Source organism: Chenopodium quinoa, unplaced genomic scaffold, assembly GCF_001683475.1.
Source record: "Chenopodium quinoa cultivar QQ74 unplaced genomic scaffold, ASM168347v1, whole genome shotgun sequence".
NCBI classification, from domain to species: Eukaryota; Viridiplantae; Streptophyta; class Magnoliopsida; order Caryophyllales; family Amaranthaceae; genus Chenopodium; species Chenopodium quinoa.
In genome coordinates, this window is record NW_018742879.1 from 728,595 (window position 1) to 756,282 (window position 27,688).

At 36.1% G+C, this 27,688-nt stretch overlaps 2 protein-coding genes across 5 annotated transcripts; one reads left to right on the forward strand and one right to left on the reverse strand.

Annotated features, from left to right (window-relative positions):
• The first annotated feature begins 36 nt into the window (after window positions 1–36).
• Window positions 37–13,060, forward strand: LOC110726357. The gene is made up of 9 exons (XM_021905828.1): window positions 37–197; window positions 3,039–3,296; window positions 3,433–5,915; window positions 6,044–6,189; window positions 6,896–8,746; window positions 9,716–9,764; window positions 9,851–10,092; window positions 10,233–10,340; window positions 12,088–13,060. The coding sequence occupies exons 2-9, from the start codon at window positions 3,095–3,097 to the stop codon at window positions 12,320–12,322; spliced, it is 5,316 nt and encodes a 1,771-aa protein (XP_021761520.1). The 5' UTR covers window positions 37–197; window positions 3,039–3,094; the 3' UTR covers window positions 12,323–13,060.
• A 2,099-nt stretch (window positions 13,061–15,159) lies between these two features.
• LOC110726358 lies at window positions 15,160–24,319 on the reverse strand. Of its 4 annotated transcripts, none has more exons than XM_021905830.1 (10): window positions 23,937–24,316; window positions 23,270–23,342; window positions 22,864–23,169; window positions 21,853–21,937; window positions 21,515–21,556; window positions 20,665–20,830; window positions 18,429–18,481; window positions 18,114–18,338; window positions 16,887–16,933; window positions 15,160–15,453 (listed from the first exon to the last, which is right to left on the reverse strand). In XM_021905830.1, exons 3-10 carry the CDS (start codon window positions 23,130–23,132, stop codon window positions 15,399–15,401), a joined length of 942 nt encoding a protein of 313 aa, XP_021761522.1. In that variant the 5' UTR covers window positions 23,133–23,169; window positions 23,270–23,342; window positions 23,937–24,316; the 3' UTR covers window positions 15,160–15,398. The 4 variants fall into 4 exon arrangements, with proteins under 4 accessions (XP_021761522.1, XP_021761521.1, XP_021761523.1 ...); XM_021905829.1 differs by having other exon boundaries at window positions 23,270–23,356; XM_021905831.1 differs by lacking the exon at window positions 23,270–23,342.
• Between the last annotated feature and the right edge of the window lie 3,369 nt (window positions 24,320–27,688).

Genomic DNA, 27,688 nt, shown 5'->3' on the forward strand with positions numbered 1-27,688 from the left:
TTTTTTTTTGAGAGTATATTATAGGCGTCTCATTTATATTCCTGATCTTATTTTCTTTTTTCCCCTTTAGATCTATTTCACGCTTTGCGCTTTCTCGCTGTACTACTTCCTCTCTCTCTCCTCCATTGAAGCGTACTCGAAATTCTCCATTGAAGCGGCTTCTGAGCTTTCTCTCCTCCATTGAAGCAGTCTCTAAGGTTAGATGCTTCTTTTTCTTTAATCATCTAATATTAATTTTGACAATCTAGTGTTAATCGTGTATTTAATTGTCAGTATATACTCAATTTAGGGTTCTTCGAAGTTGGATAATTGAACTATTGGTTATAGATACTCGAAGAATTTAACGTAATTTTTGGAGTCTAGTTTGATAATTGAGTCAATTTTGGTTGCTAATGTGTTGCAGGGTTTGGTTTGTGTAACTCTTTAATGTCAGGATGAAACCATGAAAATGGACCTCTTTTCCCTTGGTCTAGGGCGGGTGCCCCTCCTGCCCTGGCTCCGGGACGGACCCGGAAGCCGCACAAAGTCAGGGTTTAGTCTGCTTGGTTTAGTTAATTATTTATGTTTGATCCGAATGATCACAAGGACAATACAAATGGGATTTTGAACCTGTGACCTATGGTACACAAGCCCTTAGTCTTAACCACTAGGCCTAGACATACAATTTAATCTCTCTAGTTTAGCAAAGGTGTAAATGATTAAGGGAGGAGAGAAGCTGGGAGCATTTGTGGGAATAATTGTTGTGCATTACTTGGGGTTTGTTTAGATGTTAGGGAATTTTTTTAGATTTACGTGTCAGTCGCTGCTAAGGCACTTACTTAGAGCATGCCCTCTCTTTTAATCTCAGTTAAATGGAAGAACTGCTATGTTACCAGTATCTTGTGGCATGTATTGGTTATGTAGGGTAAACGTTTTTATTTAGTAGTATAAATTGGGGTTGCTTTGCTGCACGTGGGCAAGTGACTCATTCTCAGTGTTAAAGTTCTGTAACATCAATTAATTTATCTTCGAACTAGATCTTCTTACTTAAATTACTTGTCTTTTCTATAATTGCGGTATGTCTTTTCGTCGGATTGAAGAGTATTGGTGGATACAGAACCTTAAAAGAAATTGTTTGAGGAATAATGGTGAATTTATTTCTGAATTGAGAGAGTACAACGTTTCCATGTTCGTCGGGTTGTTTTGTTCGCAGGTGGGAAAGGGAAAGGAATTGAGCAAGGGAGTCTAGGAGAAAAGAAAGGAATAACCCAAAATTTCCTAATCTGATTGGTTCATGCCATAAAAGGAATATAGTGAAGTTCCCCTTGATTCTGTTTTCTATTTTTTGGTTTAACGTAGCTATATTAATCCCAGATAAAATCTTTTTCCCTTTTTCTGTAATTCCAACCTAAAAACAAACAATGATATTGTCACATTCCAATACCATTAAAAATTAGGAATCAAACTTCTAACAACTCTCATCTACAATCAAAATAAAAACGATAAAAACTTCATAGAAATACTAGCTTGACCCTTACATTAGCAACACATTTAAGTTAAACACTCGTATAAAAAAAATCAGAATAGTTCAGAGGGGAATTAATGAAAGAGATAGCTGTAATAGTTGGAGATTTGATAGTTGTTGAAGTTGCACCTTTGGAAAACAACGAAGTAGTGTTATTCCACGATATCAGTTGAAGAAGAATGAGAAATAAAGGAACAAATGAGAGAGCGAAAGTCAATAATAGAGGGGGAAAAATGAAAAATTATCGGGGCTGATGAGAGATATCGTGGGGATCTGCCGGATCTTCACCAGAGTTTCAGGGATGAATGGGTTTGGACTATGGAGTGAGAATGGAAGATGAGAAGTAGAGAGGATGGGTAGAGGGCAAAGGGTTAACGGGTAAGTTCCAAGTTGAGGAGGGGAAACAAAACAGATGGGAAATGGGAACTCCAAGAATTCAACAGGGAAATTTAATGGTAAAAATCACCTACCAAACAGCGACAAAGGGAAACAGGTTTTAGACCACCTTTCCCTTTCTTGATATCCACAAAACAAAGGACCCGTAAATGATCTTAGGGAGTTGATGTATGGTAACTATTTGCTGGAGTACTATGTAATCCTGGCAGAATAGGTATCTTTCCTTTCCTGAATAGGTGTTTGAATTTTTTTTGCATGGAGCAAGTTGATTCTTCTAGAATACAGGGTTATATTCTTGGTGCCCTGCTACCTTTTGAAGATTTCAATCTAATAACTTTTAAAGGATTTAGGTCCTGGGCTTGCCTATTCACTTAGACTTTTCTGGCTTGTCATACTTATTGCTATCCTCTTGATGATAATTCTTTTTGGGGTAATGCAATTAGCATTATAGTCTTTGGTTCATTTTAGCTGGGTTTATGATAAATAATGACTCGAAGAGCAAAAGTGATAAGGTTGTCTCACGAGCCAGATACAATGACAGTAAAGCTGGAAATTGTATTTTCATTTTTTGGCTTTAAATGGCTTTATGAATGTGTAAGAAGGGTTTTTTGGATGGCGTAAAATATCTGGAGAAAATGCCAACTTTCTGAAGTATTGTTCTGTTTGAGTAGGCATCTTGTGTATTGTTTTATTTTAGAAACTTTCTACCCTAGTATTTCGAATATGGAACTCGTATTGTTTAATAACTTTCAAGGAAGATTGGAATATACATACTTGAACTTGAATATTTCAGTATTGAAGTTGCTTCTTGAGGTGGTGAGAGCTTACCAGTCACTCTTCCCAGGTGTTTGTGTACGTGTGTGACTTTGAGTACTTGTGCAAGCACACATCATTCTCTTGGTTGCCTTTTCTGTATTCCATATAATTGCATTATGGTTCTGTTCATGTACTCTAGTGATGGATTTGAAATGAGATTTCAAGCGGTATTGATGATATGACAATTGCATAGGTATATACCTCAATGTACCACGAAAGATGTGTGTAGTGCACATGTGATTTGTTATTACTGACATGGAACATTCAGTTACCTTTGAAATTGTTGTAATCTCTATATTGAGCAGTTTTTGTTCTGTATTAGGTAGCCCTGTTTTGATATGCATGCAAGCTTCTGAAGATTTGCAGTTAGAATAATCTATGCCTGGAAACGAAGTTGGTGATAGGATCCACAATTTCTTTGATCAAGGTAACTTGTCACAGGACCAACATCATACACAACTTGTTGCGGCTAATTGGCCAGTGTATAATAATAATAACAATAATGTTTGGAGTGCTAATGAGAGACAGACTGGCGGACCTGTGAATTCTGGTTCTGAGAATTACAGTGCACAACAATCAGGTGACTAAGATTTTTGCTACTCTTTTCCTCCCTTTCTTGGAGGCTTGATATCGTGTGGTCTTTTAGTTTTTTCTTTGTAAGGATACCTTTCTCCTTTCTTAGGTGTTCATAAACTTTTTGTTTTCATATTGTGTAGACATTGAGAAGGGGCAAGGGAATCAGTTCTCACTGAGTTCACATGGGTTGAACTTTACACGGCCAAGTTTGAGACCTGAATTTGTTAAAACTCCATCACAGCTTCAGCAGCTTAATTTGAATGGATTTATGCATGCTTCTCAAGTTGGCCATACAAGGCAGAATGAGGCAAACTTTCTGGGAGCGGATACAGAACCTGATCGACATAATTTAACATCAAGGAGTCCGTCTGTTCCCGATTCACAGCAGAGGAGTGGCTCACAGCATTCAAATTCAGCTGGCTTTGGAGGCTCAGAATCACCAATGAATTTCAATTTTCTAGGTGGTCAACAGCAAATGAACGGTCAGCAACCAGGAATGCTACAGTCCTGGTCTCGGCAACAGCCTGGAAATAATGATGCTCAGTTGCAGCAGCAAATTATGATAAAACAAATGCAAGAATTACAGAGGCAGCAACAGCTTCAACAACTAGAAGCACTGCAAAGAAGTGGGTCGAGCCATATTTCCTCCTTCCCAAATCAGACCACAGGACAGCATCAACCAGGTATTAATGGTAATGCCATGCGTGATACATCTAATTATCCATGGTCATCTCAAGTCATGGCTGGCAACGCAAATTGGCAGCAGCGTGGATTGTCTTCGTCTGTGCAAGGATATTCTAATGGATTTATGATAACCCCAGAGCAAGGCCAAGCAATGCAATTAATGGGTTTGATTCCTCAACATAATTCGCAATCTTTCTATGGGGTTCCTGTTTCTAGTTCGCGAAGTGGTAATGCATTCTCTCACAGCAACATAGATAAACCTGGACTACCTCAGGTTCCAGCTCCAAATAGTTCTTTTTCTGGCAATCAATATGGTTCACTTGCAGAGCAGGCTGTGAAGGATGGACCTTCAGTATCCAGATATGGTTCTGAAGGAAAAAGCTCTTTTGAGCAGGCCTCTAGTCAACGATTAGGGAATGTGGCTAATATGGGAGGCTCCACTCAGGTGCAGCAGAGGAATGTGCCCATGTCAGAAGGTGGTGGACAAGGTTTTCCTGGTGGTTCAGAATTGTTGATTGAAAAATCTGTAACTCAGACTTCTTCTTCACAGGGTGCGTCTACACATTCTGCTGTTGCATTAGATCCAACTGAAGAAAAGATTTTGTTTGGGAGTGATGTTAATATCTGGGAAGCATTTGGTGGGCCATCAGTTACAGGTAGTGGAGATGCCCCAGATCTCCTCAGCGGTCTTCCTTCAATGCAAAGTGGGACCTGGAGTGCTCTTATGCAGTCTGCTGTGGCAGAAACCTCCAGTGCTGATGTTGGGACGCAGGAAGAGTGGAGTGGCCTAGGCTCTCAAAATCCCAGGTCACAGTCTGGCAACCAGCATCCTACTGTTTTTCATGGTGATGAGAAATCACAACCGGGTCCTCGACTTAGCAGCAGTGATGTGAGCACCCATAATTTAAACACAAGTCATAATTATGTTAACAATTCTGGGCAACAGCAGCCATTTCTAAATCAGAAAAGAGATTATTTACAGACAGAAAATCAAATTGCACAGGAAGGAAGGAGGTGGTTGGACAGCAACCAGCAGAAGCCACATGCTGAGGAGAAACAGGTGGTTGAAAATTCTAATTCTTCAAGAGACTGCTCCAGGTCAGATACTGGCTTCTGGAGCCATCAGCAAAATATGTTTTTGCATGACAACAATGGCCAACAATCCAGTAGACAAAGTCATTCGAATTTCATTGGATCTGTACCTGTAAATGGTGGTATACCCGCTACAAACCAGGGTAACTTGCTTGGTGAACATCGTAACATGCAAGTAGGCATGGATACAGGTCAGGGTGCTGCTATGAGGCCTGAGCTTGTCTCTTATTCTAATGATAAAACGGGGAATTCACTTGTCAGCTCTAAAGATGACGCTGTTGCTCCTGGTCAGAACACTATAAAGGTCAACCTTGAATCCAACCAAAGGCTTCCTAATAACCATCATCTTGATTTGTGGAAATCAGTCAATCCTACTGGAAAGTCTGGATTGGAGGTTTCAAGTAGGGACCAGCATAATTTGAACAAGGGACCCCCTATATTGGAATCTTCAGATAATAGCACTGATGATGGAGCTGCTGAGATGCATGAGACAGAAAATAGTGATAAAAGAGAGACTTCCAATGATAGCCACCGCAGCAATTTTCTCCATAATGCTCCAGTTGGTGGTTTGAGAGAGAATATGTGGTCAGATGCTTCTGAACGACGTAGTTTGCCTGCAGGCAAAGAAAAGTCATCTGGTCAGGCTGGCAAAAGAATGCCTGTATCTAGGAAATTCCAGTATCATCCCATGGGTGATGTGGATATGGATTCAGATTCTTCTTTTGCAGCAAAACAAATTTTACATTCACAGCCCATGCCTCAGCAGCATCTTTCATCAGGAATCAAAGGTCAAGAAGCAAACCCAAGGTTTCATAGTCCATTGAGCACTAACTTTACAGACATGGAGGTTAGTTATTGTTTCCTTGTTCAGCAGAATTTTTTTCCCTATCCCTTTCAATGTCTGCGCACGTTAATTCCTCCATCTGTATAAATATGTGTATACTGTACCAGCCAGTTAATTTTCTTCCACTGCAGGGTAGGGTATCTAATTTTCATGGAACTGTTAACGTATCGCGTGGAGTATCGTCTGGTGCTCTTCACCCTGGCTACTTACCTAATATGTCTGCACCCTTTGTCAGATCTGGTGAAATTTCTTCGCCAAGCCAACATATGTTACCAAGGTAATGCTTTTTTTTTGTTTTTTGGATTTTTCTTCTTCATATCCTGAGAAGAAATTCTCAGGGAGTCGGGGCCTTTGAATTCCTTTTCCTGATTTCTTTTACATTGATTTGGAGAGTGGGCACATGTCCCTGGATCTTTAAATTTTTGTGAAGTATATGTATATTTTGATTTCTGGTTACATTCTATTGTGCTTGTCTACCTGAGCAAGTTTATGAGAATTTGTTATTTTCTTGTTTTATTATTTATTTATTTTGGGTTTCAAGTTACTTTGGGTTGCTTCTCTTAATTCTTGCTGACACAATAATTGTTGCCGTGATTCTTGTATGCTTCATTTACATTATGATATTGCTATCAGTTATAGGAAATTTGTTCTGTTTCACTTAATTAGCGTTATTCATAATGCTCTACAAGCGAAGGGATATCTACATCTGTGATTGCAGTGAAAGACAGTAACGGGCCTAATGGCACTGGTTATGGACTGCTTTTCTTCTTCTGGTAGTCATGGAACATATAGTATTTTTTTCGTGTATTATTTCCTACTTGGCTACTGGAAGGCAATTGCCTATGATTTATTTTGTTGTGGACCTTGTGATGAATATTAGTAAGCATGCTGGATTTTTTTTATCCCCAAGTCATTTACACACTGGTTTTTGTTACTCTTTCTTATTTGCATTCTATTTTTATAATCTTGATGCCTTGTTGCAGTCAGAACATGCTTGAGCTTCTTCATAAGGTTGATCAATCCAAGGAGCAAAATGTTACCTCCCATCTCAGTTCTACTGATTATAATAAATTTTCTGATGTATCCGCTGGTGGACCTGCTGGGCCTAGTCAAAGTCAGTTCTCCACATCTCATGGTTTTAGTTTGCAACTAGCTCCTCCATCTCAAGGAATTACACCTTGTAATATTAATGCTGCTGCTCAAACCTCTTCAAGAACTGTTGATTCTTCCAGTTCAGGTCATGTAGCTTCTGAGAAAGGAGATAAAATACATGCATGGTTGCCTTCTGCCTCTTCTGCTCAATGCGTACCATCTTCACAACAGCATACTCAAATGGAATCTGGAAATGAAACTGCTAGTTTGGGAAATTCAGATGCTGTTTCGGTGCCTAACATGATAGGGAATTCTTCTGCTCCTTTGTCAACTGGTCCTCATACAAAAAATCCACTTCAGGGTCAGCACTTTACTGCTCCAGGCGGAAAATTTTTCAGTGATCAATCTCCTACCATGTCTTTTAATAGGCATGCTTACCATGATACACAGTTAAATGAATCTCAACTTCAGGCTATGACCAATCATCCCGTTAGTAATTCACACAACAGTTTGGTGTCGGGGAGAGAGATGAATCAATCTGGCATGAGAGGGTTAGTGCATCAAATGCCAGCCGCCTTTCGCGCTGCTATGGCTGGGATGCCTAGGAAGGATAATCTTTTACCGCCAGGATCTAATCAATGGAATTCACAGCAACAGTTATTGGGGGCTCAAGCTTGTAATGCTCCTGAGTTAACCAAGTCTTTTCAGTCATCTGATGCTTTGGAAACCTCTTTTCCCCAACAGAAGGATGAGCAAGAAGGTCCGATAAGAGTTGATGCATTAAATTCTCAAAATACTGTAGGTGGGGAGGAGCTCCAAGCAGCAGAAAGACGACCTGTTATGAAGGCAGTTGGCCAATCTCAGGAAGAAGAACCTTCTGCAAGGCATCAATCGGATGCTTCTCCTTCAAATTCTGCCGTGAGCCAAAAAGATATTGAAGCATTTAATCATTTAGTTAAACCAAATAATAGTGCACAGAACAGCTACTCCTTGCTGCATCAAATGCAAGGTATTAAGAGCATGATTACAGACCCTAGCCATCGAGAATCAAAGAGATTGAGGGGACAGGATAGTGGTCTTGATCCGCAACAGATAAGACAGGGCCGACAGGCAGGAGAGCCTGGCACTGGTAATATGAATATTATGGTTAGTGACCCGTCAATGAGCCAGACCTCAGTTTCTGGCGTAGATGCCAAGATGTATAACTTTTCGCCTCAGCCAGGTAATAGGAATACTTCTTTTCAGTTGCCACATGGAACTGTAGCTTCCCAGGATATGCTCTCGTTTGGTCGTAGTGATCCTCAAAAATTTGCAACTGGAAATGTTGCTTGTAGAAGTGAGCATACTGGAATAAGTCCACAGATGGCCCCATCCTGGTTTGAGCAGTATGGAACCTTTAAAAATGGGCATATGTTACCAGTGCATAATGTGCCTAGAGTTCCAATCATGAAGAATGTGGAACAGCAGTTCATCAGTGGGAAGTCTCCAAGCAATTTGGTTGTACATAATTCAGTCCAGTTGGATAATGCTGTCACTGAAAGTGATCAGATTGCAAATACTTGCCAAACTGCAAATGCTTATACTCCTAGTGAGCATGTCTCTTCTCTTAATGCATTGGTTCCCCATGTCTCTACTCCAAATTTGGTGTCTATGAGGACCAAGAAACGGAAGACTGCGACATCTGATCTTCTTTCATGGAACAAAGAAATTGGACAGAATCTAAAGAGGCTTCAGAATTTGAGGTGAGTTCTGTTGCTAACTCATAGATTTGCATACTAGGAATAGGAACATGTCTTTCTTTTTAGTTTAGGCTGCTGCGTCAAAAAGTTTTACTTTGCCTTTTCTTAACAATTTATTTTTAATTAATTAATTAATTGATTTATTTATTATTATTATTTTTTTATATTTACCTTGGGGTTTGGTTTATTGGGCTCTTTGGCTATGGGATCTTAACAATTTTTTTTGTATGCTGCGTAGGAGAGGGATCTGGTGAGAATAGGTCCTTATGTGAGAACACCATACTTATATGAGAATTGATGTAAATTTTAGAACATGTGAGTTAATATTTAGAACAGTTGATTTAAAATTAATAACACATGATTCAGTATTTAATATATATTGAGAAAAAATTTAGAACATCTGAATTAAGAATTAGAATATGTGAGAGCCTGATTTAAAATTCAAAACATCTAATTTAAGATTTAGAACATGTGAGTAAACACTTGATTTAAAATGTAGAACATATTAGTAAATGAATTTTTGGATGACTATACAGAATAATCACTTTTGGTTCATGTAGCCGACCCCACTTATGGGATTAAGCCTTTGATTGATTGATTGAACATCTTAGTACAATTTATAACATGAGAGGTTAAAGGTTAGAACATACGAGTAGAAATTTAGAACGCATGATTTAAAATTTAGGACATAAAAGTTAAAATTTTGATCAACTAATTTAAGATTTAGAACATGTGAGTTATAATTTTGGACATCTAATTTAACTTGTTTACGCTTTAGAACACCTGATTGAAATTTTTTAACATATATGATTAAAACTTTAGAATATAAAGAGTGTTCTCAGTCTCTCACATAAAGGATGGGTTTTCACGAGAGCTTTCCCCTATATATATATATATATATATATATATATATATATATATATATATATAATGTACTCGTCATTGACATTTTCTGAATCTTCTTATATGCAGTTCGGCAGAAGTAGATTGGGCTCAATCATCAAACCGATTAATTGAAAAGGTGTGCATGTTACGGTGATATGATCCACAGGATTCTTGTATTCCTCATCATCATGAAGGAAAGTGACATCCTTTTTTCTTGTGCAGATTGAAGATGAAACTGATAACTGTGAAGATTTACTGCCGATGATTAGGCCAAAAAGAAGGCTTGTGTTAACCACACAGCTTATGCAACAAGTGTTTAGACCCCCTTCAGCAGCAGTTCTCTCACTTGATGCGAGTTCCAATTATGAAACTATTGTGTATTCTCTTGCAAGATCTGTAGTAGGTGACGCATGCAGCCTAACCTGTGGTGTGGAAAGCAATTCGTCAGTTGAAATTGAAAATCCGTAAGCCCTGCTCGTGAATTTAGTTTTTTCCCCCATTTTTTGTTTTTACTATTTTACCAGGATCTTGAGCTGGTTTTAGATAAAAAAAAAAAATGTTTTTTTACTAATATTTGACTTTTGTTACCGTGGTGCACTTATAGCCGGTCTGGGAAGGTTAAGCCCAAAGAGAGAATTCGAGATCAGTACTTTACAAAAGTTGTAGAAGATTTTGCTACTAGAGCTAAGGGGCTGGAAAATGATTTATCAAGGTAACATTTTTGGCTTTTCTGTTCCTTAAATTGTAGCTTTTCGTTTTCACTTCTGAGGTTATGGTGCATATTTTCTGGATCTTCTGGATAGCCGGCCTTTTTTTTTTTTTTTTGCCTCGGTAAAGAATTTGATTAGTATTTGAAAAGATCCTTACGGCAACTAGGCTGGCCTCGGTTACTCTATGTGACATAGAATCAGAGAAGCATCCTTAACAGAATGGTCATTTGGCTCAATTATTTCCTTTTTGCACAACCAAATTGTGATTCTGTTATGAATGTCAATTTGTTATGCTGATGAAATATTTTTGTGTTGTACCTAATACTTTGGTTGTAATCTGTCTGCTATGGGCCCGTGGCCTTTTTGATCTGTTGATTTTTCTGGAGCTTGCTTGGTCCTCCATCAGCTTTTCTATGTTATCCAACTTGTTTTTGTCTGCAGTTTTTAAACAAGTGTCCAGATTTTATTTTATTTTATTTTTTTTAATCCTTGTGAAATGACGATGCATAGAATTACCGAAATAAAAGATGAAATATCTTCTGTATGTATCATAGAATTGTGTACTACGTAGGGAGGAAGTAGTTTTGCTCAGATCCGTGTTGTTGGTTATTGTTAAATAGAAATGCTGTAATTTCTTTTATGGACGTATATGTTATTAGCATTTTAGACTTCTCAAACAGGTTGGTTAGATATTAAAGTAGGTGCTTTAGGTTTAAGTCTAAGCGTATATTGGGTTATTTGAATTTGGGCTACAAAGTGCATGATTGCAGCTTAAAGTATCTGGTTTGAGGTAGCCATATGGTTAACTAAGGGGGTGTTTGGTACGAACATTGGAAACAGAAGGGAAAGGAAACAAATAGGAGGGGGAAAAGGAAACAATGACCTCTAACCTTTTTTATTTGTTTGGTTTAAATATGGAAAGGAATCACTTCTCCCTTTCTTTTTGTTTGAGGAGGGTGAGGGTAATTTTTACCTTAGGTTTTAGAGAGGTAACAAATAGGTGGAAATCATTACCCGTTTAATTGATTCTGTTTCCAACCATTAAATTACACTTGCCAAATATGCTCTTAAGTCTCTTTTCTCTCATTTGTGTGTGTGTGTTGTGAAATTTTCTAAATTTGTCAATTATAGTGGCTATAATGTGAAATTTTCTAGGTTTGTTTAGTATAATTCATATAATTTGCTTTTTGCAATATCTCATAGAATTCCTCGGTTTTTATTTACTTGCAATACATTAATTTGGCACGCACTTTAATGAAGATCTTAAGTTAGGTAAATGGACAAATTAATTGACAAATTTATACCACCAATACGAAGAAAGTGATAAGGTACTATGGTTTGGATATTAGCTTAATTCGTTTGTTTACCTAGTCTAATCACTTCCTTAAATAGCTTGCCAAGAAGGTGTGTTGCAAGTATAAAAAAGCGGAGGAAGTACTAAATAAATTCACTTGATCACATTGGTCTAATCAGAATAGATTCGTTTTGGCCCTTAAATTATTGGGTTGGTAAAATATGTGTATCAATTATATTCAGGAACCAAATTTATCGGGCTAGTTTTAGTTGTTTTTAAGCTGGATCACGGGTTCTTTATGGGATTTTGCTGCCATTGCTTTTCTCTTTTCATGATTATTCCAGTCAAGTGCTGCATGCATCTTGACATTCTCACAGCCCACATATAGTAGGTTTATAGCTGTATTGTTTCATGCCTTATTGCTCATGATTGGTGGTGTTTGCAATTGCTCACAGATTGGACAAGCGTGCATCAATTCTGGACTTCAGATTGGATTGTCAGGATCTAGAGAGATTTTCGGTCATTAATCGTTTTGCTAGGTTCCATGGCCGAGGTCAAGTTGACGGGGCTGAGACCTCATTGTCCTCTGATGCAATAGTGACGGTTCAGAAACCATGTCCACAGAGATATGTTTCTGCTCATCCCATGCCTAGGAATGTCCCTGAGAGGGTACAATGTCTTTCACTTTGATCATCATTAATTTATTGATTTTCCTCCCGAATTGGGTCTATTGTCTCCACAATCCCTATATTTCACTTAAAAGTTCTATTTCCTCTCACATATGGCATTATGGCACTGTGCACCTGAATTTAGAACCACACTGATGAGGGCGGAGGACATGGACAGTAAGAATTCCTTCTTTACAGAACAGAGGCTGTTTTATCTCTTCAATCTAAGGCAATTATGTTATTCTTGAAAAAAAAGTAGTCACTGTAAATCTCCTGTGAAGTGGTAAAAAGCTGAAGTTGCCCCAATCTGTGTTTTTTGGGCATACAGGGAGGAAAAAAACCTACCCTGGTTGTTAAAAGTGTTTTAAAAAGTAGATAGCCTAAGGTTAGCAAATTTATATATATGCTTGTTCTGATGCCTTTGAAGTAAATTTCTCGGCCAGTTCATGGTGGCTTGACGGCTTCGATATCAATCTTCATTTGGCCGTCTTTTATTTTTTATTTTTCCCTTTATTTTTTTTTTGTTCATCAATTTTTTTTTCCAGTTATGTATGATGGATTAGATCTGCGGATGCTAAGATTTTGTTGGTTGTATAAATTAAGCCGCAGTTGGGGTAAAAAGGCACTGGGGTGGAATTAGGCTGTGTTGGGGAAGTGTTAGGTCTGTAGAAATGGCAGATGAAGATTTCTGACATGTATGTTGCCATATGTAAAGAACTTGAAGATGAATGATTAATGCTCATTTTCATGAGATTCTCAACTCTGACTATGTGAGTACGTTACCCACTTTTACTACTGCAACCAAAAAAAAAAAGGAAAAAGAGTACTCTAGTATTTCTTTTATATTCTGCTTCCATTCGAGTTTTGGCGCTTATGTACGGGGAAGTTTGACATTCAAGCTACAAAACAGTGTCCTGTGAAAGAATTATTGTTTTTTCCTGCCAAATGTATTTCCTACTGGAAAATGTACTCCCATTGCATGTTAGTTGCGGCGAATCGTTTAGGCATTTATTTCAAGAATAGTAGAATCAAAATAAAAATACCCTTCTCGGCCTTTTGGCTAAGATCAAGTGTAGGATTATTGGTTTACTGATAACAATAATGTTGCAATTAATTTGGGCAAGGAAAATGCGACGATTAATTTGACAAAGTATAAGACATACAGTCCCTCAATAATTTTTTTTTTTTAAAAAAAAAGAGTAAGACATGAGAGGATATGTTCATGCATTACATTTATCGCTTTTCAAATGAGTGGTGTTGAAAGATACATGGAAAATTATGGATGTGCTTTATAACGAAGTCTTTTGTACTTCCTCTGGTTTCTTTTGTCCTACCCTTTTTATATTTTCATCTATTTTGAGCTAAACGTGTTTTTATTTAATTTCTTTCATCGTTAAGTTCGTATCCTTGAGAAAGACATTATGTGAGATGTGTCTGGTTATCATTTTGTTGAGAAGGATTTTAGATTAGGATTGATATGGACTTCTTATTTTGATTATTAATCTCAGATATTGGAGGTTCGATATTAGATTTATCCATCTCCGTCTATCACCTTCCCCTTGAATCTCCTTAACAAAATACTTGTTCATTTTTAGAAATTTTAATTTTCCTAAAACGATTCAAAAACCTAAACCAGATTTATCTGGTTGTAGTTGTTGTAGACAATCTTGGCTTCGATGGCAGGGTAATATTTCAACCTTGCCATGGTCCTCCCTATCCGTTGACTCGTCTAATGGCTCATTTGTTGTTGAGTTCTTCATCCACACTCAAGATCAACTTGTCTATGTCATCCATTGATGAGTTGATTTTTTCTTCTTAACGGTTCGTTCAGTGGCTCAATGCAACCAGAAAATGGCAAGAAGAATTTGTTGGTATGAGCTTCAGAAATTTTGTTTCTTATCAAAAGGGATTTGTTTCTTATCTGCATGGTGCTGAGAACAGGGGTGAAGTCACATGGGGGCTTGTGGAGGCCCGGATAATCATTGTTGGGATTATTTGTGAAAGATGGTTGAAAATGAGATTCTTCTTGGCATTTTTTTCTAAAAAGTTTAAAAGTTTGGTTATAAATGCTTTATTAATAATTTTTTAATTGTAAAACTAATTTTAACTGAATATAGGTAAAGACAAGGATGATATTCGAAAATTGGACAAAAAAATACCTATTCTAACTACTACATAATACTCCTATTTTCATTGACAAAATTAGATAGAACAACACAAAGTACAACTCGGTTGTGTTCAACAACATAACCTTAAGCAATGAATAGTTAGAATAGGTATTTTATTGACAAGAGTTATTATACCAGAAACACTTTAGGGGGTAGGTGCAGTTAATAACATAAATAATTTATGACATCGAAAATCTAAAAGTATGAAGTTTTCTATTTTAAAATTATTTTTCTAATCTATCTTAAAATCCAAATATTTGCAAACTTTTTTAACCCATGCAAAATCACATCTTTTCTCCACATTTTAAAAAATTACAAGTTTAAAATCTTCAAAAATCGAAACAATAATATGAATGTTGGAGTCAGACGAAAAAAGTTGAATTATGTATATTGGGTTGAAAGTAATCGTTCGAGAAAAGGCCGATAGTCAAAAAAATGAGAACAAGGCAGAAGGGAAAAGGATAGAGAAAGAGGTGTAGGCGAACACATTAACAAAATTTGAAAATGGAAGTAAACAAAGCATTTGAAATTACAGAGTAGATGCCAATGCTAGCTAACTATACATGACTTATAACTTTGGCAGAGGTTTTTGATTCATCCTTAAAACTAAAAGAGAAGCTTGAAACTGTTATACATCTCCATTCTCCACATAACTACCGAAAAGGGGCGGGTAACTGGGTAAGAAGAGAGATCTGAGACAACATTGTTTTTTCAACACGCTAATAGGCTGTAAACAATGGTGATGATTTAACTGAAATAAATTAGCTGACATACATAAACAAGGAGAATAATAATATAACATGCGAGAACAAAAGAATTAATCAAGGCAACACAAATATTTGGCCTAAGCTTTCTTAATCTTTATATATGACCCTATGACCTATACACTTCATCTAATCTCTTTCCTGTAAATGCCAGCATCTGAAAGGCTCATGAAAAGCTCGTTCGTAGTTCCTCCCCAACAATTAAAAATATTTCTTCCACCCTGATGAAAGTCATGAAACACATCAGTATGCTTAGATAATATCTACAAGCTGCAGGAAAAATAAAATAATTCTATAATGGAGGGAAAAGAAGGGAAGGGAAATGGAGGGATGAATTATCTTTCATTTGGATAACAAATGTGGGAAGAAGAAAGTTGGAGGGGGAGAGAAATGAAGGGATTAAATTGAAGAATTTCTTCAACAATGGAGAGAATTTGGAAGAAAAACTCATCATTCTTCCCTCCCCTCCCTTTCCTTTCCATCCTTTCCACTCCCTCCCCTTTCTCTATCCAAACACACTTTAATGTTCTCTTCTTTCCGGTGCTAGGATGTCAAAATCCTTGGGAAATGGTATAGATAGAGAAGCCAACCTTTATTCCGATTCTCCCTAAAACCCAATGCCTAATTAGGAGACGACATAGTTTTATCAGAGAAAAAGGGAGGGTAACAAGTCCCCTTGTTTGGATAAGAAGTTGGGGAGAAGAAAACACCTCCCCTCCAAAATTGGAGAGATTTGAAGGGAAAATGAGCTCCAACCCCTCTGCCTCTTTCCCACCCCTTCCTTAATCTTCTATCTTGCTACCCAAACAAAGTGCTAGGACTTTTTCTAAGCTAGTGTGGCAAGAAATAATATGCCAAATCTTTTACTAACTTCATCAACTCTATAACCAATCATTGTGAGATGACAATGGAGCATACATGTAAAATTGGTTTTTGCAGGTTTCACTTCTAACGTCGTATAAATTACAAACACTTATTGCTCTCTTGTGGTTTGTGAGAGTGGGTAAAGCTCATCTCCGTACTATTCTGTTTATGTTCCTGTCAAGTTATGCAAGAACTTGAATGAACCTATAAAAATGATCAATGTGATAGCTATATAAGCATGTAGGTGTTTTAGAAAAGGGAGGGCAGGTGATTGGCTCCTCTAGGAGAGTAGAAGGGGAAGCGCTGGGGCCAGGGAACTGAATAAGAAGATCTGCCAACTTTTAACCACTGTTCTTTCAGCTCAGATTCTCAGGCTCTATTCATTTTTTTACTAGCCTTAATCACCAATATGAAGTGCTGCTTTCGTCCCATGATCAACTGGCTATAAACTTTTTGGGATATTCATAATAAAACCTTTCTCAATTTTAATGCTTGCTCTAACCACTTTTCTCTCCCTTTCCCCTTTCAAAATTTTCATTCTACTCTCAACATTTTTTTTATACCTTATTGCCAATTTAATGTGCATAGTAAATTATGGGATGGAGAGATTAATGACATTTCCAATAAAAACATTATGGAAAATTCAACATTGCCCTGTTTGATCCTATGAAAAAGTACAACCCACCCCCCTCTGCATACATATGTTAATAATAGCAAGAGTGACTGGTTATAAACTTTTGGTTTTCTTTACGTTCTTTCTTTTCATATCTACTGTAGTAGTATACTTTACCTGGATGTATCTATATTGACCTCTGCAAGCCATGTTGTGAGATAGACCTGTCACAGAAAGATAAACATTAGAAATCGTATTTATAGCACCCCTTTCTATACTAAGTTCTTCCCTTTAGATCAGTGTTCACAATAGCATGTGAACACAAACTGTGAAATTAAAATAGAGCAATATGACACCTACACAAAATAAATATAATTGTCATTCTTTCAAAAAATATAATTGTCATGAGTAGCATCACACACCATGTTACATATAGCAGTTGTGGCTTAGAATCTGGTGCATTAACCATTAGAAGACGGCCATGTTTTTTAAAATTATAATAGCAAAGTAACTAAGTACTTCCTCCACTACACTAAAATTGCAAAACTTGAATAAAGCACATATATTTAGGCAAGAGGTGAGAGGCAAAGCAACCCATGTGATTATACAGAAGTAAGAAGTACAAAACATATATTACAAGGAAGATATTGTGAAGAGGGAAAAATAATAGGCAAAGTATGAATAAAGTATTAAATTAACTTGTAAAAATTACCAAAAAAAAAAAAAGTGTTGGGATTTTTTTTGAAACATTGGAAAGTAGCAAGTGTGCAATTATAGTGAAACGGAGGAATTATAAGGTACAATTAAGAGTACATACTTTGGATGATGTGGCAACAATCAAGTAGAGTGATGGACACAAGTTAGTGTATCCTTTCTTTCTCAAGAAATTAGTCACTTTAAAATATATGAATAATATAAAAGTCTGCTAATTGGGCTATACTATGTTTATTGTACTTCTAATTTACCAGGAAGTCTACATAGTTCACTGGGTATTGGTTATAATGAGGGTTTGGGCTGTCGAGGGGTAGAGGAGTGGAGAGGTGCCAGCACGGTGGTACACTTTCAGTGCTCTATAACCAATGCATGCTTTTGGAGTATGGAATAACCTAAAAACCTGACCTATTATGGCACTAAGAAACAAATTATACTAATTAATTGTCCACTAAGACTTCAGCTACAAGACAAAGGCATGAGAGAACTGCTAAGACTTCAGCTAACACAAACCTCCACACTAACTGTAAACTTATAATAACACATGCCTAACACCACATAGGCCAGAGTTATTTTCTTCAGAGTCAGGACATGTAAAAGAGGATACCTATGATTTACAAAATTAAAAAATAAATAATCATAATTGCAGTCATTCTAAGCATATGGTTACATGTCATTTTGGTTCCATCATACCTGCAAAACATCGTGGCTTGGATTTTTCTCAGACTCCACAGTTGAAGTTTTCGATTGCCACCCACTTATTTTGGGAAGAAATGGCTCAGCTGGATCTTTTGAGTACAAGTTGCACATGTTCAATTCATTAGCTTCACCATGATAAAGTTCATCTTTCCAGGACAATTGATTGAATTGCTCTAATTCTGGACAACACTTGGAGAGCAGCTCAACTACAAGCAGACGCTGTTGACACAAGTAAGAAATAAAAAAAAGTAATTAATTTTGAACACAGAAAATGAAAAGGTAATGTGAATTCTACATTAAGACAATTACCTTCAAAACAAGCTCTTGTTTGAACATTTCGACAAGCTCCTCGGCCAACATCTCTAAAACACGAGTGCTAAAACTTATCAGATATCTTTAAAAAAAGATAGCACATTTTTAAGCATCTTATATGAAGAGTTTAAGCATATCATTCCACATTAAATGTATAAATCAAGAAAAGCAGGATATATGAAATCTGACACATTCATACTAGTACCTAAATTGTTCCTGTTAACATACAAGGAGTGTCAATGTGATGTACTATCTGCAGTAAGTGTGGTAGTGAGACGTTCTGCAGAATCAAGTTGGGAGCAAAGTTTTGGAAATCCATATTTTGTGCAATTGAACAAAAACATTCACAACAATTCACAAAATCTTAGTATACAACAGAGATCATGGTGTTGTGAAGGAAGAACAAAAGCCGAAACAAGTTAATTCCTACTCAACAGACTCTATTAAAAGCTGCACCCATTCAGGGAGCCATGGAAGACCAACTTATGACTTACATTACATGCATAAGTTTTCTTCATGATAAGGCAGAAAACACTCCCCTTCAGCTTGAAAGGCTCAGCATGAGATTAAGTACTACGTATAGATGATGTCCTTATTGCATTTTGTTCAAATTTACCCCTCTTTATAAGCCCCACTACATGATTTTAGTACAATCATAATGGTGATTGTAAAGAAGCAAAAATCAGTCTTTTCTTTACTTTTTTCCCCCTGATGTAGGGAGTAGATCGCCCCCCCACCCCCTGCCGCCGCCAAGCTGTGCAGGGAGAGGATGGGGGTAATATAATTCAAACCGATTGCCCCGAAGCAGGAAGGTTGATGTCTAACCACCACACCATTCCTACAATCCACTGAGTAGGTACTAAATTGTGTACAGAAGTGTTAAGTCTGTCTGCTATGTCACAAAAATTAATCTTCAGTCTGTCCACTGTCCAATGGCAGAAGTAATATTTTGCTTGAAAAGAAGGTTCAAAGATCAGAAAACTCAAGTTCTCAACCGAGATCATTCAGCTAGCTCACTGGTATTTGATACCGTAACAAGAAACTAACTTTCAACAGAGCATGGATGAATACTAAATTGGTTGACTTTATGCATCCATTAAATCAATTACAAAAGATGATTATATAATGAGCACTGGAAGTTAAATAGGAATGTAACAGTTCTAATATTTGCTCAGATGCAATCCCCCCAAACCAATACTTAATTATTGAAAAAATAGAAGATATAGTATACACTTAGTTTGCTCATAACAATAGAGACTGTGACATTTAGATAAAAGGATGTTCAGTTCTATCAAATGTTTATAAGTAGAGCATAAAATCTGAGGCCTAAAGTAGGAAATACATTGCAAAAAATGATGTTCTATGGAAGAGTATAATCAGAAAAAGAAAACAGCATTGTCAACATTAATGACTAATTGACTACACCATCAGCATAAATGCCTACACTGAGCAGGCATTGAGGGATTTAAGTTCAAAGCTTATTATTTGTTATGCAATGACAAAGTAAGAACAAGTATAAGAGCAGAGGTAGATTTTATCTGATATAATAATCAGTGATAATCAATGTACAAAACACCTCTACCACATTTCCTCTATGCCCTACATGACCAACTACAGGAAAAAGATTAGGAAATAAAATTCACATTTTTTTTTGTAAATAAAGTGTTTTTAACTCACACCTTTTCCAGAAAACAAACTTTAGCCAGTAATCTAAGATTCATAAGATGATTAGATGAAAAGGCTGATCTATTAAGACAATTTTCTCCCACACATCCACGCATCATGTTGATTTTCAATCAGTGAACTAAACTAGGACTTGTGAGCAACACATCTTACTCCACCACCCTAACCTCTCCATAACAAGATAGCTTGAGTACAACCTTTTTTGTCTTTTAGATCTCTTTTGTTACCAGTTACACAAAATAATGAACAAATACAATTGTAATCAACAATGATATCTAGCTGACATCATTACTAAAAGAACTCCATCAGTAATATATTTGAAGATAGGCCTGCTCTCTTTGAAGCTCTGTCATTTTCCACTAACATTTCCAATGATGTGAATTGCTACGTAGAGGTCAATATTTTGCACAAGGCTATTATATATCTAATAAACTCCATCATACAACAATGAACAAGCAGTAAGGTATTCTAGCAAAAAGTACTTATATATGGAGTTGTTACCCTCCAATCCTTAAAGCTTGCATAAACAAAACAACAATTATCAACATACCAAATGCACAGACAGACAAAAATGTGACAACTGGAGCTCCTCCACCATCACCAGTATCATTGCTATTCTCTGAAAACGTAGAATATTGTACAATGGCACTGCCAGTAGTTTTTGAAAAGCACCTCATCGATTTGCTCAAAGTCACCATGTCAACTACAAGTGCAACCTGCAAATAGGTCATCCAATGCTATTTAATAAAGTAAATCGCAGACATCCCTCTTGATAGCATTTCCACTGAAAATGATAATCCCAGAAGACTACCACCAATAAATCTGACAAAAATTAACAATGACGAAAAACACCCGACTCTAGCAACAAGCTGCATATCTTAGTGATACAAAGCCTAAGGAAAGTTTGAAACTTACACCTTAAGCGCACCCTAGGCAGAGAGGGGGGCATCTTTGGGTTTGACTATTGCTCTTCCATTGACATAACAATACTCGTTATTCTTTTTCATGACATATTCATAGCTCTTGATGCATATACTTTCTAGCTAATTTGGAGGATGACAATTCAAGATCTTCTCTCTTCAACTTATTACAAAAACTTGTTACTTATTCTTATCAAAGTCAAACCAAATTTTTGTTTATTTCCATTTACTTATGGCCAGATACCTGTATTTGTATCAATTAAAGTTAAGACATTTAGATATATGAATACACATTAATACAAATCTAACAAGATCTCACTAGATAAAGTTTACTATTGTTTATTATATATATTATTTTTTATTATATCAATGTAAAAATACAGTCGAAGTTAAGTTAAGTCAAATCACAATTACAACCACATCAGAATTGAACACCTTATGTTAAGCAAAGAGAATACATCCTAGGTCTTGAAAACATACCATAGCCTTATAGGATGATAAAAGTTGGTTGCGTTGAAGCTCCTGACATAAGTTTTAAAATAATATCAAAATTAGAGATACTTCCAACAAAATATATTTTTTCTTCTCTATTTTTTTTTTCTCTATTTTGGGTGAAGAACAATTGTTCATACATTTGCCTTTACATGAATATGATTAACGACAAAAAACAAGTTAAAATCCCCTAATATACATACGGTCATCACTTTAACCAAATATATAATAAAGAGTATATTCTTGCTATATCCTCACTCAACTTATGCTGAAAGCTTAAATTTAAACACAATGAAAACAAAAATAAAATGACTCATCCTACTAACCAGCTGCTTAAGTAATTTAGAACAAGCCTTTTTTCGTATATTGGGCATATCATCCAAGACACCCAAATCCATAGCATCCATATATCTGCATGAAAACTCAAATCATCTTAATTCTTAAACATGGTCAAAGATTCTGTTCAAATAAATTTCAATGTCATATCTCAAATGTATTGACATGAAAATGTCCATCAAATTTTCCGTGCTGACACAGACAGTGTTGATCCATCAATAATTTTAATAAATTTCATCATTCTATGTTGAGAAACTTCAACTGAATGTAATGTAATCCACTCCACCACACCCTCCAGGCCTCCCTCCATATCAAAATCACTTTAAAAATAAAATAAAACCAACAAACTGATATTCTAAAAAAACATCCCCAATAGTATCACACTTCCTTCTATTGATTATAGCCCACATTGTAAATGATAGCATTTAGTTAGATTCTTGGTTCATGCAACCGAACCCATCCTTTGGGGAATTAAAGTCGTTGTTAGATTATTATAGTGTGTCAAAATAAACAATGATTAGTATTAACCAATTTAGTTCAAATCAACTAATATCTTGGCTAACTTGCAAACTGAAATTGCATACTCCCTTCGTTCCCAAATAACATCCCATTTCACCCAAAACCTTTGTCCCTTAATAAAAGTCTCATTTCACTTTAATTTATTTTTTTATTCACTTTTAATCAACTAAACTCCATTAATTTCTTTATACACTTTTAATCAACCAAACACCACTTTTTTTTTTTTTCTTTTAATATTCACCTTCAATAATTAAAAACCTTGAAATCCTTCTTTTTATTATTCACCTCTCTAAAAGCTTAAGCTAAAGGCAAATAAGACTTTTATTTGGAGACAAAGGAAGTATGAAAATTGATAAATCATTGTTTCGTGCACTTGAACCGATTTTATCGACTTGAAAAATTCAACTACTGTCGAAATAAGGAAATTAAAAAGAAATGTTCATGAAAAATTAATAGAAAGTGGGATTATAACATTACAATACCTGATAGAGAGGTAAGAGTTAACGAGAGAGGTAGCATGGGATCGACCTGAAGTAAAAGAAGAGCGCCATTGATCTCTAGAGGAGAATAATTTGGACCATTGATTTCGGAGATTTCTCTGAGCTTGTGGCCTCCATAACCTCAGCATTGAAGGAGAAATTTCTGGGGTTTTTGGTGTTTGAGGCTGGAGACATGAATATGAATGTGTCGGGGTGGTGGAGGAGGTTGCGCCAGAGGGGAAGGAGAGAGAAAGTGAGGCTATATCTGTCATCGGAACTCAATCACTCTTGCTCTGCTTCCCACTTTTCCTGTAGGATTTTAAGGAGTTTTCCAGTATAAGAATGGGACTAAGGGAGCAGAGAAAAAATCAGGAAGTATTCCCTTCGTTTTTTAAAAATTGTTTCATACTTGTACTAGTCTGGCAAGTGTAAAGACGACTTCCATTTCCGATTATGAGTTCATAGTTCACTAGCATGAGCTCCTGGCAAATGGCAACTACACAGTGTAATCAGTGGTTTGATTCAACAAACATCGACGACACCAAAAAAGAAAAAAAAAAAAAGCGACACTTACTATCCTCGAGCTTGAAAAATTCAACTAGAGCTTAAACACTGCATATTGAAATCATAATCCTCCCACCCAATAGAGAAGAAAACCCAAGAGCAGGAGTCAAAGTCCTAATTCACAGTCACATTACATTGTGCCCGATTGTCAATTTTAAAATTGAATTTTGTTTGCTCGTCAAATCCACAAATATGATAATACAGTAAATTTTGCACAACCAGAATAAATGAATAATCCTAATGTTAGGAAATTGGCGCTAAATTTTCTCAAAAACCAAAATTCAAATTAAGGGTGTTTCAACCTTTTTCTTAATAATATCAACGTAAATTGCACATAGATAATCTTCCATAACTTCAGTAATTATAACCCATAGTTCTATAGTCCACCTTACAAGAACCCTAAATTGACTATACTTACAATCAAATTTACGATAGAGTGAAGATAAACCCTGGATTGTGAAATTGATATTCGATTATTAAATCACAGAAAAAAAAGAAAAAAAAAATCTTACCTTTGAAGCTGTTTCAATGGAGGAGAGAAAGCTTAGAGCCGCTTCAATGGAGGATTCAGCGTACACTTCTAGGCCTTTTTGGTTGGGAGGAATTGGGAGGAAAAGAAAAAGAAAAAAGAGGAAAGGAAAAATATAGATTCTGGTTTTAAAAATTAAATGTGATTTGATAGGAAATGAAGGGAAATTGAAGGAAAGCTCCCTTCACACAATCTTCCCCGAGGAATTTGAAAGGGAAAAAAAAAATTAAATTTATTAAACTGAAAAATTTATGAATGTCATACCAAACAATAGAGTTATCTCAATTTCCTTCTTTTACTAATATTGTAATATCAAACCAAACATTAGATGATATAGGTTCTTTCCTTTCCCTTCTCTTCCTTTCTTTTCCCTTTCCTTCATTCCCTTTCTTTCCTTTACGAATATTGAACCAAACAAAGCCAAAGAGGAGAAGTATGTGAATTTGGTCTAAAACTCTAAAACACAAAAACATGACCCAACGTGACAAAATGGGTACATGGGTTCGAGGCTTTGAGCCATGCGTCACAACATATAACTTACTCGTATGAGATAGGGTGCGGGTCAAGTTTAGCCAACCCCGACAAAACTTCAATATATGCTAGAACTAATTAGTTTAGATAAACTTGGAATGTTTATCGTGGGGTATATGTGTTAATTTAACTTAAAGTAATAATCGTTCAAGAATATCGGTGAAATATCACTATTTGACCAAAATATGCATAGTCCGAATGAAATGGCTATGTATTTGTGAAATATGGAGGATATGGTCGTGCATGTGTGATTGTTGGTTGGAAATTAACCCATGCTCAACTTTAAGTATTCATTGTCTTAATTTTGTTGGTCTAAGGAATGTTAAATGTTGGAGTTAGTAATGCAACCAGAAAGGTTTTATCTAAGACTTAATCGGGCTGGTTCGTCTGACCGAGCAGGCGAGAGTAATTCCTTTGTTGAAAACTCATTTTTGTACAAGTATTCTTTATATGGTCGTGTATCTTGTACAACACGACTGTATGATACACATAGCCATGTACCTTTCTCTACACGGTCATGTGGCTTTGCATACGAACCTATCTACACAGTTGTGTACCCTATTCTACATGATCGTGTGTGTAACACCCCAATAATTCTCTCTTTAAAACCTGTAAATACCCTTAACAATCCGCAAGATAATTACTGACGTGCTACCGCCACGTGTTCAAACGTTAAGGCTAGTTCAGAAATTAGCAGCGGAAAAACTAACTCAGTTATAAATAAGTTTCAAAACCAAATTTAGTCTTACAAGTTGGAATTATTATGGCCCTTATTCAAAACCCGTTAAAATAGTAAGTAAATAAAATCAGAGTCAAAATAAATCCAACTTATGAAATAAAATGAAATGAAATAAACTGTGAGGTTAACCAACACTCCACTCAAAATCCCATCACCTTGATGCAAGTTCTGATTGGGTAGGACCTGTGATTAATCTGCTCCCCAATATTACAAGAGTAAAAATGGATCATTACAGGGTCATTGAAAGGCGAAGGCCATGACCAAGAAAAGACACACAAAAGCACGCAATCAGCAACGCTGAGTACATACAATCTACGAAATATAGCAAAGAGCCCTAGCATGTTACTAAAAATCAATCTGCACACACACAATATGATCATTGACTCGAACACATGACTCAATTGTTAACATTACTAAGACTTCACTAATTAATAATAAATAATTCATTTCATTCATTGATTGGATTAAGCAATAGACCAGGTTGTCCCCCTATGCTCCATTTCGGAACATTAATAAAAGAAAACCCTATGCCTCCTTTCGGAAACATTAATAAACATCCAATGGTAGACGGGCGCGACTCCGTGGCCATAGCTGGTATGAGATCTCATCTAACTCCTTATAATTTTAAAAGTATTTGAAAACAAGAGACTCGTAGATCAGACGGCCTCTGAAAAGTACACGGCTAATACCCCATGAACCCCAACCCCTATTTGTCAATACTCTAGATAGGCACAAATCCAGAGTTTTATTGCTCATCCTTCTTGCACTTTACGTGATTTACCATTTCAAACTTGGTGATGACTCTAATGCAAAATAATACAATCAATCAAACATTAATCACTCAAGCAATTTAAATTTCCAATTCAAGTCTTGATTTATTAGTGACAAACAATATTTATTATTGAGTCCTTTAACTACCTCGGTGTATAAACACCTTAAGTGCATAAGGCACCTCAAATCCTCGACCTCGTCTTATAAGACTTTAATTCTTCCTTTACTCATTCCATTTCAATATTAATGAACAAGTAATAAAATAATTCATTCCATATATCCTTGTACCTTTGCCTCTAAGCTCATCTTGCAAGTTATTGTATAAATAATACTTACAAGGAAAATCAATACGTATTTCTCATACATAAATCAAACCAATCATCACATTAATCATCAATCAACCTCACTACCAAACAATTTCAACCAATCTACAAGTTTTCCTAACACGATTCTAAGTTTCCAAGTTCTTATACATGCTCCTAGAGTCAAGGTTTTTGTATCCTTGTACGTACCTTGAGTACACGAGTTGGTTGGCCACTTTAAAACTAGAAATTACCTTCTACGAAGTCCTCTCTGGTGGTTGTGGAGGGGTCGCGGTGGACACCGGAGCAGCAGTGGTGGCTGGTGTCGCAAGCAGAATTTTTTTTTTTGTTGAAGCGTGAATAGGGAGAAGAAGAAGGAAAAGCCAGTAGCAGCAATTCAACGTGGGATTTGGGAGTGAGAAAGTGGAAAATTTTAGGTGGGTTTAACTAATAAGAAGTGAGGTTTTTGGGTTTCCCTAGTTCTAATAAAACTAGGATTAAAACTTGGGCTTAAAGTGAGTGGGTTTTAGGTATGAGAGAATGGGCTTACTAATTTATGGATTGGACTTGCATATTAATGCATGATTAAAATATGAGTAGGGAAATAATCTAATGAAATAATTTTATTAGCTTTATAAACATTAAGTTTATTTGCTTAAATCATAGTAAAATAAATTATGTAAATAAATAATCATAATTAAATATTCACACAAATATGTTAAAATATAATTTTTAAATTTCACAAAATTACGGGGGATTACAATGTGTGACATGTATTATTTGAACTTTTGAAGTAGCTATCAGTTGGGGCTAGTTGGGGATAACATAAAATGATAAGTGGTTTCGATTTATTTTGTTTCCTTATATTTGAACTTTATAAATACAAACAAGGGTCTCTTCAATGATATGACGTTTTGGAGAAACCCTAAACACAATAAATACAAAGCTAAACTCCGATAGAGATCTGAGCAATTCTTGAAGTAATTCCAGCCTTCCAATCGGGGTATTGAGTTGGAAGGTAGTTGTGTTACCCTTGGGGAGCAATCGTCACTGAGAGCCTTGTAATGGTGATCTACAATTGAGTATTGTTTTTTGCCCTAATTTCTCTATTATTTTCATGGTTACAGCATCATATTTCCAACATTAAACATGTGTAAAATTTTACATGGATCATCCTGTAAGTTTCAACACAAAAGAAATGACTATGACAATTTTTCGGCTAGACCTCTAATCTTGAACAAGTTATTTTTATCACCAGTTGTTCTTGTTTTTGAAGTCAACAATTGAGCGAAAACGATGGTGGTTGCTGTAGCCGGAGGAACCACTGGAATTTAAGAACTATATAGTTACAATAGTAATCGATGCAGGTTTTCGATTTGATGGAGTCATTTA

What these genes read in the sequence shown, in the direction of transcription:
- LOC110726357 (XM_021905828.1), top strand. Translation starts at nt 3,095, where the DNA reads ATGCCTGGAAACGAAGTTGGTGATAGGATCCACAATTTCTTTGATCAA. An exon ending in AGCCAACATATGTTACCAAG is followed by an intron (nt 6,190 to 6,895) that starts GTAATGCTTTTT and finishes GCCTTGTTGCAG; the next exon opens with TCAGAACATGCTTGAGCTTC. An exon ending in AAGAGGCTTCAGAATTTGAG is followed by an intron (nt 8,747 to 9,715) that starts GTGAGTTCTGTT and finishes TCTTATATGCAG; the next exon opens with TTCGGCAGAAGTAGATTGGG.
- LOC110726358 (XM_021905831.1), bottom strand. Translation starts at nt 23,132, where the DNA reads ATGACAGATATAGCCTCACTTTCTCTCTCCTTCCCCTCTGGCGCAACC. An exon ending in CTAAATTACTTAAGCAGCTG is followed by an intron (nt 21,557 to 21,852) that starts GTTAGTAGGATG and finishes AACTTATGTCAG; the next exon opens with GAGCTTCAACGCAACCAACT. An exon ending in TTTGTCTGTCTGTGCATTTG is followed by an intron (nt 18,482 to 20,664) that starts GTATGTTGATAA and finishes CTCGTGTTTTAG; the next exon opens with AGATGTTGGCCGAGGAGCTT.